Genomic DNA, 17,648 nt, shown 5'->3' on the forward strand with positions numbered 1-17,648 from the left:
TTTTCTTCTGTGACATTTTTTTTCTGAGCTAAGAGGGAGTTTTTAATGTTTCTAGCAATCAGTTTTGGCTAGAAGTCCACCCAGCAGTAATGACTAAGATTCTTCTCTCCCTTTGTCAAATGATAGAGGAAAAAAAAAAAAAAAAGGAAATTTCTTCCCTTTAGCATAATTTACCAGCATAAGATTAATGTTAAGACTTCCTATAAAAATCTGTTATCATGCAGTTTAACACCATAAACATCTCAAAACTATAACTATCAATGCAGCTCATCTTAGAGATCTCTGTGTGCATTTCTATTTCCAGCTTGTCAGGACCAATATTATGACAAAGATAAAAGTGGCACACTACAAAGATGATTCTACAAAATCAGGTTGCTCTGGCAGTAATGTGTGGCTGTTGTGGGGATCCATCCCTAATCTCACTCCATCAAGGAGGATGGATCTTCCTGTGCCACAGAAGCAATTCTGTTATCAGCACCAGCACTGAGTGAAGCTAATTGCAGCAGGTTAAAATGATGCTAATTGCAGCCTGAATGCAAGATTGCAGAGCTGAGGTTTCTTCCTTGATCAAAGGCAGTGATAGGTATCCAAAGCTGGGGAACCAGCAACTGAGGGCTCCTGTGCCGTGCTGCTGCCTCCAGCCACCTTTGGATGTCTCATGTTCGTCCTGGTGGAGTATTAGTGATAAACTGATGTCCTGGGCTATTTGTGGCAGCTCTTGACTTGGGTTTGATGTGGTGGAAGCAAACTGGATGCAGAAGCACTTCCTAGAAAGAGGTCAGGAGCTGTGAAAATTGTTGGGGCTTTTTCCTTTCTGTACAATTCACATCAGCTGAGCAACAGCTAGGTCAGGTAGCTGGGTTTGTGGAAATTTAGGCTTTCACAATAAGTCTTTCAGATTGTCTTGCTCAGTTACTCAGTGGAGCAGCTCAGATCTGTCATGAGATGTGGATGCTCAGCCAGGAGAATGCTACACTGTTATAAATGTGAGTCTTGAACAAACAGTTCAATGGGACAGTGCTGGGTTAATTCACTTTCTACCCACATATTGCTATGACCTAGAAAAGTAGGGCCTAAGGAAAGAGCCTTTCTTTGACTGCAAGAAAGTCACCAGTGGTAACTCTGGTCAGGTTTCAGTGCATGAAATTGCAAAAGTTTTGTCCTGGTCTAAACCCATATGCTTCCCTTTGTGGGTCTCAGATTCAGTCAAAGAGAGAAACGTGAGTTTCTAGCCAGGCAGAAGCCTGGGAAAGAGTTGGAAAAGAATGTAAATAATTCTTTATCTCTCTTGTTATTCACATTGTTTATAGTTAAGTTCTATCACTGTGGGTCAAGCACTTTGCACCAATGCTGTGGGTTGTTTTCACTTCAGGACCAATGGAGTTGGTCCGCACAAAGCTCTGTATAAAAGAGTAGTGTATTTTGAATAAACCAGAGTTTTACTTTCACAGCCTTCTGGTCAGAGTCTTCTCATTCCTGTCCTGCCTTGACAGCAACATCCCTTCTTATTAGTTTGCAGCTTTGACTATCAAAGCCACAACATTTGCATTCTGTACCAAGGCAACAATTTTCCAGAAGAGTCTAAGTGATTTTTTTGGCCTGTGTCCATGTGTGATTTTCAAAAGAAACAAGCTTTTGGGGGGACAGTTCTCACTGGAAGTCACAGACATTTAAACCTGTACCTCTTCTGCAAGCGGGACTCGGGTTCCCAAAGCAGAGGTGGCTTTCGGTGCCTCGCCCACACCCTCTCTCCCCTCAACCAACCCTGCAAAGGAAGGCCCCGTGGGCACGTTCTGGGGTGGAGGTGATGTTTGATGTGAAGGCAACGTCTGTCAGTCCTGCCAGACTGGTTGGCTTGTGCTGATCCTGCTGGAGAAGCAGGGCCAAGCTGAGGCACGACACCGCGAGTGACGATGTTTGCTCAGCGCCACGGCCGACGGCTGAACGCGCTCTCCCAGCGACTACGGCGCTATTATTCCTTGGAAATGAGTAATTGCCTCAGAGTGGGGGGTACAGAGGATAATGTTGCCTGCTGAAAAGAAAATTGGGCATGGGTGTGCCCCAGTGACAAGTGAGCAACGGAGTCCTCAAACTGCACCGCAGAACGTCTCGTTGTAGGCTTGTGTTTGTTCACGGATACACCGTGCTCAAATGTCAATGTATGACACCCATGAATGTCATCAGAACTTCAAGGTTTGTACCTTGGGCTTGAATTTGACCCTCGTTACACCTAGGGAAACGTGCAGTGGATTGTTCAGCTGCGTTTCATGCCAATAGGGGTTTTTAAAAACATAAACCAGCTCCCCCAAAAAACTCCCCCAGAAAAAATGTATTTTTGGCCAATGTTATTGTGCTAAAAGTTCTTTGCTCGGTTTCTCAGTGGGGCAGCTCAGATCTGTCATAAGATGTGGATGCTCAGCCAGGAGAATGCTACACTGTTATAAATGTGAGTCTTGAACAAACAGTTCAAATGACAAATGTTGACAAATGTTCAGTCAAATGTTGACTGGAGCTGGATCTTTTGGCTTCTGCACATCTTCTAGCTTTTTTTGTACATGTTTAGGCTCGATTTCCCAGTGCACATAATAATAGATTATTTAATTAAGAGTCATTTTAACTGAAGACTGATTACACACTGCTTACAAACATTCCACTCTGAAATTAAGTTAATTTTGCTCCTTAGTAATTTGATTTTTTCTTGTCCTTCATTGACATACTTTTTATCTACTGATGTCTAAATGATATTCATACTTTAATTATGACATCAGGAAGAAAAATCAAATTAACCTTAGTCATCTTGTGTTTTCCTGAGTAGATTATGAACATGTGTTCTGATTTTTTGCAAACATTACTCTATTGAAAGAGTTTGTTGAAAATTGTGAGGTACTTTTGAAGCCTCTTTCTGCAATTTGAAGTGCATGTTCCCATGCAAAGAAATTCTTTAATTCTAAATAAGTCTTTGACTACCTGTCAAATTTAAAGCAAAGGATAAAAATAAGATCTTCTTTTCATTGCATCTCATCTTACGATTGAGCATTATTTTAGTTCTTTTACTCAATAATTGACTACATCATGATTAATATGAATAGCTACATTAATGATCAGGTTCTGTTAATCAAGATTCAGACATATTTCTTGTATTTGAGGCTAATTGTTAATAAAGATTTTGCAAGGCTCTAATCTGTTTTAGGCAGTGTCTCTGACTGCTGTAAGAGGAGACACAAAGCAGTAGGAAAAGGGCATATGCATGTCATGTGGTAAATATTTATAAAGCCATGTGAAAAGCTGAAAGCAAGTTCCAATTGCACCCTTTTCCCATGACTTCCATTATTTTTGCTTTTCCATCCAGTAACTCTTCAGGGCTTGCTGGTATTAAAGCTCATCATTCAATATCGAAAATACTTTCAGACTTAGACACCAGGTTTGGTACTTTCCATCCTTGTGTCTGATATTATTTTGTTCATTAGCAATTTGAATGAAATGTAAATTTCTCAGCTTAATTACATAATTTGTATCACAGCTACCTTCCCACGTACAAGCTTTTGATGAGGGACCAAACTTTTTGGGAGTTGTGGAGCATTAATTACAGTGGGATTCTGGACAACAGAACCAGGCCTAAGGTTCACTTGTACTCCATAATGTCTAGGGCTTTCATCTAGGCAGATAAAAAAGTACATTATAAAATGCCTTTGGAGCTGTTCCTTTTGAGCCCTAATGGAAGATACATTCTTTCTCAGCATCAAATACTTGTGTAATGAAGCCTTTTGTGGCAATACAGATCTCCATAGCACTGTCCTTCAGTGATCTAAAATACTCTGTTTATAGGGACTTTTTGAAGCAAAGATGAAAACCTCAGTGCTGAGCTCAATTCAAAACGCTGTATTGGCAATGGACTGCCTGAAAGAAATAATCTAAAGTGCCCTAGACCTCCTAACCTGAAATTGCCAGGTATGGCATATGGAAAAGGAGAATCTTATGTTGGCAGCAGTGTCCCAGGAAGAGCTCACCTGTGAGGAAGCCAGGCAGGTTTTGGAGCAGTACCTGCCCATTGGGAGAAGAACCTTTGTCAGAGCCACTCTCCACAAAGTGTTTCACTTTCGTTAAGTAGAAAAATTGAAATACATCTAACAATATTAGGGAAAAAAAATGTTGGAAAACTTTGCTTTACAGTATGTGTGGTTATCTTTCTTTACTGCAGAAAAAATGCAGGAAATGGATAATGAAACATGTTTATAGATACAACAGGGATTTAAGCCACTGATAAGTAAATGAATCAAAAATCTTCCAGGAATCATAAATTCTCAGACTATATAATGACATGAAATGTGGTTGTGAAGTGCAGTAATTTAGTGTAATGCTCTCCTTATAGTCCTTGACCTCTTGTATTCTTCAAATGCTTAAATAAATCTCCAGCCTTACAGGGGTACAGCTCCTGTGGCAGTAAGGGGTGGAGATAGATTTATGCCTCCTCCTCCATTGCCTGTGCCACACCACGAGCTGGAAGTTTGGGTCTAGCAGGGAGGAAAATGGATTTGGAACAGGGAAAATTGGCTTCTGTTCCCACCTTTGTTGCTAACCCACTGCAGACACAAGCCAAGCTGCTGCAGCTCCTGTGCCATCATCCCAACTCTTGTCTGTTTTTTCTGTCTCAGCTGTGATCTCATCAGAGCAAGGGCTGCCTTGCCCTGTGTCTCCTGAAAATACATAGCATAATAAGTGTCTACCTTATGTAGTCCTATTGCTGTACCAATGGTAATTAAAATATTTATTAGCTCTAGCTGAAAATGCACAGATCACTGGGTTAGCTGGGCACATCTTCAGGGTTTCTAATTTGTCTCCTTTTACAAGCAGGCTCTGATATCCTGGGCTAAAGAGTGGAGCTTGTGCCCTTTTGCATAAGATGGTTGTCTTACCCATCTTTGAACTAGGAAAACACACATTCTTTCCATTCTTTAGTTTTATAAGAAAAAGAAATACCAGAATAATGGTGTGGCACCAGTAGATTGGACAACTGTGCCTGAGCCGTAATAAACCTTGAGTTGAAAGCATGTGGCAGATGATTTCTGAACAGGCAGCAATTCTCATCCTTGTTAATTAATTAATTCTAATTAATTAATTCATAAAGATGAAGCCAAATTGCTGATGACTGGAGGAGAAGAGAAAGGCCTGGAAGTTCTGTAGGGAAAGGTATTGGAGGGAGGGGAAATGAAAGAGAAGTTAATAGTGAAATATACATTCTATAAAAGTAAACTATTCCTTTAGGCATCCTAAAGCTATAGGAGTAGCTAATTATGAAGGTGGTTATGAAGGTAAAATACAGAAAGGAGTATAAACAGAGGTCCAATTCATATTTGCAAAAATGGTAATTGTATTCATTAACTAGATTGAGTGATCTACACATGAATCACCCTGGTGACACATGATGAGAGACTTTAAACAACTGAAATTTCAGTCTCTCTCAGCTGGCTTGCTTTACACAAATTACTTTACAAAACATACTTGCAAACCTTGTGCAATGGTTTCTAATCTGGCTTGTGTAAACTGAAGTAATAGGTCTGGATTTGCTTTTTCCTTAAGCTTGCCTATTAAATTAAGCTAAAATAGCTTAAATTAAATGGGCTAAAATAGCCCATTTTCTTAGTGCCACAGTTTTTTGGCAAAATATGTAGGCAAGCAGAGCAACATGACAACATCCCAGAAAAAAAATTATAAAAGCAGCAGCTCTAGGAAAGGAGTGTATTGCAGAGAAACTGATGATATAAACTATGAATCACCTAGGGAAATACTCATTCTTCCATATTTAACAAAATATAACTTGAAAGGAAAAGAAAAAAAAAATCTGAGAATGACATGATCAAATTCTCAGCACACTTGTGTGTTGCAAATTCTGTAGCCACTGGCACCTTCACAATTGGGTGAACAGAACCTCAGGAAAACACAGGAGTTTCACTGATGCCTTTTTCCCCCCGTTCCCTTGGGTGTAGTGTTTGTTATTTTGTTGATATGCAGGGGTGTTATGGTGTGAAGATGCTGGGGCTGGATCTCCTGCCCCTCCCAGTTAGATGGTGACAGTGGAACAGCTCTGTGGGAGTCCAGGGCTTCCCTCTGGCTGCCCTGGCAGGTCTGGGACCCTGGCAGGGGTCAGGAACCCCCTGGACAGAGCCCCCAGAGACACTGTCTGTGATCTCTGTCCATGGAAAAGAGTTTTCAATCTTACAGGATCAATGACAAGCTCTGAGTGTTTGATATAAGTAATAATGAAGTGTGGCACGGGTGCAAAAGTAAAATTTTAGGATTCTAGATGAGGGGTCCAAAGGGGACAAGATGGAGGAAATTGGGTGTGCCTTGTCCTTTTTCTCCTTCTTCATGCCCTCCATGTTTCACTGTGGTGTTGGCATTTTTCTGTTGGTTCAGGCTGGGGACACACTGTCCAACGTAGGTGACAGATATTGGCACCTTATTGTAAATCCAGCCCAGGGAGTTTCTGGCATTTAATGTTTGTAACATCCCACTGAGGGCAGAGCCCCACACGCTGCCCTGCAGGACAGAGCTGGGCAGGGCAGCAGAACATGTGAGAGATAAACAGAATAAACAACCTGGAAACCAGCACAGACCAATTGTGGCTTCTGCTTTGGCAGCGGGACTGAGAGACAGAGACTTTCTACAATCTGGGAATCATCAATGGCTCAGATTCCAACACAGCTCAATAACCACAAGGTGTGGTGGCTATGACAGACTCTTTGCTACTGTGTATAGGGGCTCATTCCTGCTCCCTGCTGCTTCCCTATTGCCCAGGCTTCTTGTGGGCTTTTTGTCCTTTCTTGTTGGTTCCCTTCAGGAAACTCCTCTCCAGCTGGCGAGATCTGGGCTCACTTCTCTTCTGACACAGTTTCCCTCTCCACACTCTGGTCCTTGTACATCCCCTCTTCACTTAGGCAGTGCAGAGCTTTCATTCCCCACCAGAACAGAAAACATCAAGGCCCATGCTCATTACTACACTGACTGGTTTATAAATCCCTCTAAGCCAGAATGTCATTTTCTTTTCTAACTGTACACCTGAAAGGTAGGGAGGACGAGATGCTGTTATTAAAAATCCACAGCCTGAAATCAGAGACTCTGACAAAATTAATTCAAAACATCCAGGTAATTAGGTTAGTTTATTTCACATTGGAATCACCTGCTGAAGAGCCTTAACTACCCCTGCTGTGGCTAAGACTGAGCAATTTACAATATAGTGACTTTAAACCTGTGTTTTCCTGTACGAGCTGAGGAAAGGCATTTCTGGTCAGCTCATTCCTGTGGATGGGCACAGCTGTATGGACCTGCACTCTGTACTCCATCTTCCTTTGAAGGATGGCAACATTGGAGTGCCTAACTTTATTTCCTAGCCAGGGTAATACTTTTTTGAAATGAAGGACAGAAAGTAGGAGACTCAGAAAATGTGCAGGAACAGAATTATAGGAAAAGATGACAACCTAGCATTGAACTTTTAACCTGTTGGTGACTCATGATTCCTGTCATTGGTCACTCCAAAAGGAAACTGGTAATAGAATTACGAAGAAACCCTTCAGTGAGAAAGCAAAGAGCAACTCTGAAAGAAAGGGAATCAGAAATAGAAGATATCTGCAGTTAAAAGCAAGTAATTTTCTTCTATGCTTGTGGTAGGAAGAACAAGAACCAATGTTTTCAGAAGGTGATCCATGTCTCTCTTCATTTCCAAAGTTCCTTTTCATCTGTTCTTAAGATCTGTCAGTCAAGGGGAGATTCGGTGGAAGGCAGAAAATAACCATATAAGGCTAGACTGATAATTGAATGCATAAACTAATAGCCTGATTACATGTAAAAAGCTACACTACAAGAGATTAAAACAACGGGATTACATTAAATTGAAACAAGGATTAAATATTTTTCCTAGAGGCTTTTAACACATTATCCAAAGACCTGCTCATGAGCACAATTTGACTGATGAAAATAAGTTCTTTTGGAGATAATAGACTAAATAATCACGTAATTAAGCCTTGTGAAGTGCAGTGCTAGTAAGCTGATGATAGCATGTTTCAGACATATAAGAGCTTTTTCCATGAGTCACAGATAGATTTTGTTTAGGTTTTTTTGTAGTTTTGTTTCTTTTTCCCCAGTCAGCTCCATAAAATCCTGAGACTGCCTTAGCAGGATGGTGTTCTGAGATCACTCTGCAGTTCTTCCACTGAGCTAATAAATGGGAAGGAGTGTTTGTAAGCACTCAGAAAAGGGGAGAGCACACACTGGGAGCTGAAGAAGACTGACATTGTTCAATGTTTTCATTACAGCCAGGAGGCCTTGAGCAGATGAGGCCTCCTCCTGCCAGGTGGTGCATGATCACACAGTAAATACCTGCATCAGAAGCTTACTCTGCCAGGGAAATCAGACACCACTCCCTGCTCCAGTTATTCTTCAATAGAAACTCTATCTCCCCACCCCAACGCTCCATAGCAATGCCACCCCAGAATGTCACCTGAGGAGATGTGCTCCCTTCCTGTGTGAGAAGTGCTCGCCTCCAAGTAGAAGGGGAAAATTCCAAAGGTAGCTTGGAAACATGCTAAAAGGAGATTAAGAAAAAAATAATAAAAGCTGTGGGGAGAAGGAAGCTGAGCAAGACCAGCACCAAAGAGCTGGTGGGAGCGTGTCCTTAATCCATATGGCAAGTACAAAAATACTGCTGAGCTTGCCAGATACTACACAAATACAGAGTTTTTGCCAAGCTACAGAAAGACTCTTTCTTCAGGTTTCTTACCGAGTAGGATTCCAATTCTGAACCCATGGAGTCCCAGCAACTTGAACAAAGCTATTCATGAAATTCAGAGCAGGTGCTGATGAATAGGGGAGGAGCAGGTTGGCAAGAAGGAGGAAAGAAGTTTTTGGGAGTGGAAATTGTTTTTTCATGGAACATCAATGACTTTTTGGAACATTTTTGAAACTGAGGTTAGGGGATTGTAATAAAACTTTCCAAATAAAGCTTGAAGTGTAAACCAGCTGATATGAAGGGAGTGTGTAAAACCTGCAAAAGTTGTATTTTGAGGGTACACTGTAATGCCCCAGCAGAGTTATTGCTGTAACACTCTAAGAAACCAGTGACCAGCTCTTCGTGTCATTCAGCAGGTGACAAGGTGTGACAATCCATCCTGCATGGAAGGTTCTGCTCTGATGCATTCACACAAGTGATGCAGTAAATTATGCCAGCAGTGTTTCTCAAAATAATATTTGACAATTCTGCTTGAAGATAGCTGGCTAATTTGCACACAGAGCCAAGATTTGCTTTGAGTTTATTAATTTTTCCTTTTCTGATAAGCTTCCAAGTTCATTTAGCAGTGAGAGTTTGTAGAAGAGGAGTGACATCCATGTAGGCTCCCTGCATTTTGCCATGCTCGTTTCTCTAAAGTTTGTGTGCCAGCTCAGGAGCAATAATATCAAGTGACTTCAAAGGACAACTGCTCCCAACAATCCACAATGGCTTGTATTTCAACTTGTTAACCAGCACAGCTCACCAGACCTGTTATTTCAAGGCCTCTGCTGCTCTTTTCATGTACTAAGCTACATTCCCAGTGCAAATTAAAGGGGGGGGAAATCCTGAAGTCATGTAGAACTTGGGAGGGAGGTCGATTTCTGCATACGTGTCTCCAGACATAGGAACACAGATTATTTTTAAAGTAAACCTGGAACATATGTTTCATGCAAGGAGTTAATAATAAAGCTTAATGACATGTTTTCCTTTTCTCCCACCCACCTACCTGCTTCCCTCCTCTGACTGTATCTTGTCTGAAACCTGGACCATAGGTTCTTTGAGGAAGGATCTGTCACCATAAACAACCAGACTGTGATTTGGCTGCCTACATGCTGGTTTGGAATCTGTGGCAATAATTAATAGGTCGTTCACTTTGCATGTCAGTGGTGTTCATTACAGTAAATGTATTTTCCTCCCCTCTTGAAGGCATCAAACGATATTCCCACAAAGTGCTTATTCAAACTGGCAGATCTCTTACACGGGCTATGAACAAGAAATATATCAAATTCGACACAGGGTTTTCATTCTGATAATATTGCTTGATAGTGGCTTTTTGAAACAAGGTCAAAGCTAAGAGCTGCACTGTCTGGCTTATTTTGGGTTTAATATAGGTGAGTGTAGCTGATGTCAAATAAGTTTCAGCTCCAGCCTCAGTTTTCCACTTTCCAAACCTTCACTTAGACTGTGAGTGGGGCATATTTACAGCCTGAAGGAAGACTTGCCAGCATGCGAGTCAGCATAAAACAGTGCCCATTGCTGAAAGGATCAGTTCCATCTTTCCAAGCGCCTTTGATTTCTCATTTTTACCACTATACCATGTCGTTGCCAAAAACATTTCTGTGACTGTGCATTGAGTCCCATCAGGGCCTCACCTAAATTAAAGTTTATCTTTTTTTGTCACTGCCTGGTCCCATGAAATCCTGTATAGGCACAGAATGTAGGGTCAGAAAAAAACATGGCCAAGGGCAGCAAACACACAGGACCTGTGTAGGAGTGCTTTTTAATGCTTGTTTAAAGGGTGCCTGAAACTAAGGCCTGTTGTGACTCTGATTTGTATCTCCTGGACAAAACTTTTGATTTCTGTAGCTGTTCTCTGAGAAAAGCCTGGTGGCTTCAGTCTATGATGATTCCTTTGAGAAGCAGGCTGTTGAATAGATAGGGCAACGTGATACTACACACGACTTAAATAAGTTGCAGTGCTGTTAGGTTTTTATTCAATTCATGGCTGTCTACATCTGTCTTAGGAAGAGAGAAAGATTAGGTTGGAATGGACTCTAAAAGATAGTATGGTATTCTATGTACTATCCATACCATACTATGATATGGCTAGTACATAGAATGGTATTAAAACTTCCTCAAAACCTGTGTTTGTTGGATCTTTCACCTCTCTCTCGGTGGTGCCAGAAGGTAGATTTCCATCATAGTGTTGGTCAGGGCTATTTTCTGCTGCTATCTCCCTCTCCCATTCTGTCTGAACTGCAAAGGAGATAAAAGTTCTGCCCTTCTACCTGTGGCTCTGAATCAGCTCTCCTAACCCTTGGCTATATGCCCAGGAAAACCCCACAGCCAAATTCCTTGACAAGCATCCTGTGGCTTGTCTCTATTATCTGAGTGAGGATATACAAGCCCAGAAGAAGGGAAGGGAGAAGTGCCTGGTCCAATGCAAACAGTGATTTCCTCTTCTATACTAATGCTTTAATAATGGTTTGAGAGCGATGGGGATTTGTGAGGATGCTGCAGTTCAGTCTGTGAGCCTCTTGCACTTCTGTTTAAACATCAAAACACACTCCAGTAGGTGCTCCTAAGAATTCACTCCAGCTCCCACCAAACCCTTGAGACTACAGTGCAGTGTTCTCAGCAGCTCTGCAGGGCCACGATCTTATCTGGGCTACGCAGAAGCCAAGAGCAAGCACCACACGGTGCCCGCAAGCATGGCCCTCAGCAGCCTCAAGCAGAAGGGGGTTCATCCTGATTTTATGGATTTTCCTAGCTGAGGATGAGTAGGAAGACTCTGCGGTACAACTTTGAATAATTCCCTGCCTTCCTTCAGCTCGTGCTTCACAGACTGCCTGATGCCTCTATCAGCAGTACAGTGATGTGCACGCTCCTGCAGCTCATTCTACAACGTGCTCACTTTTTATTTGCTCGCTGTGGAAATGGAGAACTTGTGCAAAGCCAGCTCAGATTTATTGCTCACATCAGTGCCCTGGGAAGCTGCGAGCAGGTCCTTGCACCACACAGCCCTTGCATCCACACTGCTGAAGGCACAGCAGCAGTGGGACTCCCCTGCCCCCAGTTCTTCTTTGGCTCTGCTTCCACAAAAATCCAGAATCCTTACTCTGGACGTGTGCTGACGCTTCTAAATGCCACTGCACTGCCCCTGCAGTGGCCAGAGCTGAGGACAGTGCATTGCTCCTTGTACCTGAGGGAGCCCCTTGTGCCATCAGAAAGAGAAGGGACAATGCCATCATCCCTTGGTGTATCTTTCCACTAGCTTTGCACACGAGGTAACACCACAGAAACTCAGTCCTATCACGACTTTAAAATCACACTCAATTGGGAACACTTGTTTAGCCTTATTAAGAGTTTTATTAGCTCTAAAAATAGGTTCTTAAATATTTTCCAAGGTTGACTAAATATGAAAAACAATTATATAGTCAGTGTTTAAAATAAACCACAGTTTGTTACAACTGAGATCCATTCAGTGGAATAACATTTATCAAGAGTCATAGCATATAGAAAATTGTACAGCCTCTGCAAATCCACAGACAGCATTTCTCTGCTTGCTTTCAAACTGAGCAGCTCCTGAACCTAATTTTCTGATGTCCATCAGAATTCTTACCAACAAGAACACTGCAAGCATGGAAAGCAGTCTTTGGGTGAGAAGGCTGCGGCGTTTTTAATGAAAATAAAGAACCGGTCTATTGGAGTACCCCTTTTTTATATAATTTCTTATTGTTAAATGAAGACTTTTATAAATAATCTTACATAAATAATAATCTCAGAAGTTTTAAAAAGTTCACACCATCAGTCGGACCTGACTCAACATTCGCTGGTCTCTCATCGCTTAAAGTATTTCTGCAATTATTCTGGAATACAAGAATCCTGAATGTCTCTTGTTACAAGAGCAGATAATCTATTTTGGGCAAGAGTTAAGCTGCAGAGGAAGATTTGGCAGTTAAGTGAAATGCGTGTTACAGCTGATGGCTGCTTTTTTGTTTTATTGGAATAACTGAAAAGATTAAGTTGTAGTGCAGGTAGGGCTTGAGTCATGCTTTTATCGTTGCATCTCTTGGCCTGATATGAACTGTGTTATTAAAAATGGTAGCTCAACCTGACTCTACTTTGTTTATCTACAACCAAGCTCAGCCAAAGATCAGCTAGCCAGGTGAAAAAATGTAGTTGAAGGCTGTGTACATTCAGGCACTGCTAATTGCCTTCCGTGACTGTCAAATGACTACAGATACTAACAGATTTCTTAGTATGCCTTTAAACAAAGCACTCTTATCTATGCATAAGGAAAAACACTACGCAGAGCAGAGCTAATACATGTTAACCTATGTCTCGATTTAATTTGTTATTTAGAAAAAAGAAAAAAAGGAAGCGATTTATCACCCCTTTTCGTTGCCAAAAGGAACTGCAGCACCATCCAAAAGCTGGCGCCCTGGGAGATCCCAGTGTCAGCAGGACTGACGCCTCTTTTCCTCTTTAAATGATGTTTAAATGATCAGCAGCTTTGGTGTAGCGACTTTTTGCCTGTAAAGGAGCCGGGTGTATTTGTGATGGCCAGTAGAGCCCAGTAAAACCACCACAAGCCGCCATCTGACTCTGCGATGCCGAGAACCTGTTCGGGAGATGCAGATCCCCGCTCGGGAGCGCGTCCTGGCCCTTCGCTCGTGAAGAGCTTACCCGGAGCACCCGGGGAGATCGTGGGCAGCCGGAGGAGTAAAAGGTCCGGCAAGAGAAGCTTCGGAGGGAAGCCTGACGCAGGATCTAAGGAGCGAGCAACCCCAGACGACCACGAAGCACAAACACGCTGTGGGTTTTCTCTTCCTCAGATAAAAGTACCGGCGAGCCAGCCTAAACGCTGCCCGCGGACGACTAGTCAGAACAAGTTTAAACTCCAGAGCTCAAATTAAAATGTTTCCTCTGTGTGACTGCCTCCTGCGCCGGGAGGCTCCTCGCCTGCCCCACACTTGCCCGCAGTCCTCCGCCGCCCTCTGCCCCGGCACCGCGCTCCGCTCGGGGCTGGCCGCGGCGGGGCGGGCGGGCGCTACACCAGGGACTCGCAGACGGGCAGCGAGTCCGAGTCCTGGCTGTGCATGGAGCTCAGCCCCGTGTCCGAGTCCTCGTCGTTGTCGGCGCGGTCCTTGCGCAGCGCCCGCGCCTGCTCCACCCAGCCGCCCCCCGCCGCCGCCGGCCGCCCCCCGCCCGCCGCCCCGCGCGGCTCCGCCGCCGCCTCCGCCACGTCCAGGGTGCCCAGCGTCTCCAGCAGCCGCTGCAGCTCCCGCTCCTTGTCCTCCCACGCCCGCTGCGTGCAGTCCAGGTCGCTCTTGACGGCCTCCAGGTCCGTGCTCAGCTTGAGGCCGATGTAGAGGCTGGTGCTCAGCTGGGTCTTGACCCGCTCGTGCTCCAGGTGCAGCTCGCCCTCGCCGCCGCTCAGCTCCGTGGTGTCGCAGTCCGCGTCGGCCAGCCCGGGCCCCGCCGCCAGCTCCAGCTCCTCCCGCCGCCGCTTCATCCAGCGCTCGTTCAGCTCCTCCTGGATCTCGGCGGCCAGGTGCTCCAGCAGCTCCTCCTGCTGCGCCCGCTGCTCCTGCAGCTGCAGCACCTCCTCGCACTTCCTGGCGTAGTCCTCCTCTGGGCGGCCGGCGGCGGGCTGGCCCGGCTCCCGGCCCGGCTCGGGCTCGCCGCCGCCCGTGCCCACCAGGTAGGTGTCCTGCACGTAGTTGACGCCGTGCCGCTTCATGCGGTCCAGGTGGATCTTAGCCTCGTACCTGTCGATCTCGCGGTCCAGCTCGCGGAGCCGCTGGATCTGCTGTCGGATGGTGTGGTCCTGCGAGAGCACCAGGTGCACCAGCGTCTCCATCCTCTCCGCCGACGAGGCCTCCCGGGCCAGCGGCTGCTGCCGCTTCTTGTTGATCTTGGCCAGTTTGCGGAAGGCTTTCCGCACCACCCGCCGCTGCCGCTCCTGCGTGAGCGCCAGGCTGGCGCGGGCCGCCCCCAGGCCGCGGCCGGGGCGCTCCTTGCTCAGCACCACCCGCGCCTCGGCGCTGCGCGGCCCGGCGTTGGGCAGCGAAGCCTCGCTGCGCACCAGCACGAAGCGCACGTTCTCCTGCTCGTCCCCCCACGCCACCCAGAGCCGCAGGATCTTCGTCTTGTTGGGCAGGATCCTCTCGAAGCCGCGCCACTTCTCCACGATGCAGTAGGAGTGCGGCGGCCCCGACAGCATCCCGCCGGCGGGCTCGGGCGGCGCCGGGCGCTGCCGCCGGTGGTGGCTGTCCTCCAGCAGCACCCGCACCACGTCCGAGCAGGTGGTCCGCCGGGAGAGCCCGGAGATCAGCTTCTCCTCCTGGCAGATCCACACCGAGATCTTCCGCTCCTCGGGCTCCATCGGGGGCGGCTGCGGGCGGGCGGCCGGGGCCGCGGGCTCAGCGCTGGCCGGGCAGCCGCTCCATGGGGAGCGCTCGGCGGAGGCGCTGCCGCTGCCCGTCCGCCCGGCTTCGGCGCGGCCGGGATGCCTTGCCGTCCCCTCCCCGCCCGCGGCACCCCGCCCGTGCGCTCCGCCGGCCGCTCCACCCCTTCCTGCCCGGTGCGGCGGGGCCGCCGGGGGCGGGGGGCCGGCCCGGTGCGCCCGGAGCCGCCGCGGTGCCGTCCGCGCCCCCCGGGACTCGCTGTCCCCGCGGCTCACGCCCCGCAGCACGGCAGAGATCCGCCGGCGCGGACACCTCGGGGCAGGTGGCCGTCGCCTCCTCGTCCTCCTCCTCCTCCGTGCGCTGCCTGTGCCGCGATCGGGCGAGCGAGCGGCGTCGGGATCTTCCACAGTGCCGAGGGACAAGAGCGTATCCTGGAGCTTCAAAGGAATTTCCAGTTTTAGTAAATCATCCGCCTGTAATTAGGAAATTCATGTTTGTGAAGCACTTTGCAGATGAAATATGCAAAGGACGGGAATGTCTAAGTGTTATTAAAATACTAGCTGAGCCAGATTTTAATGGGAGCTTGCTGTGTACTTTGATGGGAACGGGATCGGTCTCGGATTAAAATGAGAAGATGAGAAAAATAGTAATAAAATGCAGGCTTATGGCACTGATTTTCACTGATTGCATCACAGGGTTCACGGACCTAGGCTTTTCTAAGTGATTGAGAAAGTACTATAATGGGCAAAGAAAGAAAACTGTCTGAAACCTGAAGGCTGATCTGTACCTTCCGAGGGAGTTCTAGAGCCAATAAAATCGGTGTGCCGTGCGGAGAGGGCTTTAACCTGGATAAGGTTTGTGTTCCAGTCAGCGTAACAGAACGGAGCCGCGGCGTTGCAACCTAACTCCTGTCGTCCTGCTGCTGGAAACAGCTGGAAACAGCGGAGCCGGGGCACACCGAACAGCGAGGGAGAATTATGTGTAGCCTAATGTCCTTTTTTCCCCCCTAGAGCAACAGGCTCGGTGTGGACAGTGCGTGTGCGGGCTTCTCCATGTGTGTTTCCATGGAAGGACCGGTCCCGGGGAAGAAAGCCTGGCCCTGCTCTGGCTGCGTAATTGAGCTAATTGCGGTGGTGATTTGTGACGTGCGGCCTCCTGTCCCGCGAGGAAGTGGGCTGAGGGACCACCGGCTGCCAGCATTCCTGCAGCTGAAGGTCACAGGGATCACGTTCCTGCTGCCAGCGCCCCTTTCCTGTATTGCTGCAGGTCAAAGGATTCCAAACCCAGCTGGCCGCTGCGTGTTGCAATAAGGGCACGCAAGATAGGGGTGATGGTAACAGGCTGGGTTTGCTTCCTAACCACAGCCACCTTAGCTTAAAGCTGCATATTCCTGTCCAACGGCAAAGCCTGGCACTGCCAGTCCAAGGGCAAGGTGTTTTGCTCTCAGGACATGTCAGAAGTGCTGGATCGCTGTGCTTTGTGCAGAGGAAAGTGTTTGCTGACGGCAGGGTATTCCCAAAGTGGGCAGGTTTTGTTTGCAGTGAGTTGGTTATGCCTCAAAGCATCATCCACTCTGGGTCAGATTAAAGTGGGTCCAACAGTGGCAGTCCTGTAACATCCAGAAAAAAATGACATTAACAAAGGGGTTGGTCAGGACTCTGGAACACCCCTGACACTCACATTGCCACAAAATAATAGGATGTTGAGGAGGAAGGGGATGTGAAACAGGACACTGATTCAGCTTTGACTCTGGGAGGCTCCAAATTTTACAAAACCCTTCAGGAGAGCAGGAGAAGAAGCCTTGTTGCTTTCATCAGGCTGGTAGAAAGTTGGAAAAACAGACCATTCCTTGTTGTCTTCTGAAGAATCAGGCACAGCAAAGGGATTAATGAGGCAGTGAGAAACTGTCCAACTCCTTTCCCGGTGGTTCCTTGCCTTTGCCATTTAGTTTTGATCTTGTTTTACATGTGTTTTCTGAAGAATGTCTTTGTACCTATTTTCTTTTGGCAAAGAACAGTACAGGAAGAGCAGGTTGTGATGTGAAGAGGCATCTTCTGCTCCCCACAAGTCAAGCTGCTCCAACTCGTCTGACTGCCTGTATCTATCCGGTATCCAAGCCTGGCTTTGTGCAATGAAATGGCAAGATGATCGTTCCATCTTTCCATGACCACATCTCTGTGTATGGAAAGCTGGCTCTGCCTCCCCAGTGAAGCCCCCAAGGCAGCATTGCCAGAGAGAGGATGAAGATGTTGGCAGTTTGGTTGGAAGCAGTAAGAGTACAAGTAAGATTAAGAAGGCAAACACTTGCTTTTGTTTGGATATACCTATTAGATGAGCATGTATATGATCCACAGTTAAAAAGATGACATTCAAAATTCATGTTGCTGCTTCTCAAGTTTAACCCTCAGGAATTTGGGTTTAGTCTGTCTGCACACTCAGGAAACTGCTGGCAAAGCTTCAAAAGTTTGAGGTGC

At 46.3% G+C, this 17,648-nt stretch overlaps 1 protein-coding gene across 1 annotated transcript; it reads right to left on the minus strand.

Moving 5' to 3' along the window:
- Positions 1–6,444: 6,444 nt before the first annotated feature.
- On the minus strand, positions 6,445–15,290 carry RASSF10 (Ras association domain family member 10). Its single transcript, XM_085579733.1, has one exon. It carries the CDS (start codon positions 15,150–15,152, stop codon positions 13,815–13,817), a length of 1,338 nt encoding a protein of 445 aa, XP_085435859.1. The 5' UTR covers positions 15,153–15,290; the 3' UTR covers positions 6,445–13,814.
- Positions 15,291–17,648: the final 2,358 nt, after the last annotated feature.

The sequence above is a fragment of the Lonchura striata genome, chromosome 5 (genome assembly GCF_050655825.1).
Source record: "Lonchura striata isolate lonStrDom1 chromosome 5, ASM5065582v1, whole genome shotgun sequence".
Classification (NCBI taxonomy): domain Eukaryota; kingdom Metazoa; phylum Chordata; class Aves; order Passeriformes; family Estrildidae; genus Lonchura; species Lonchura striata.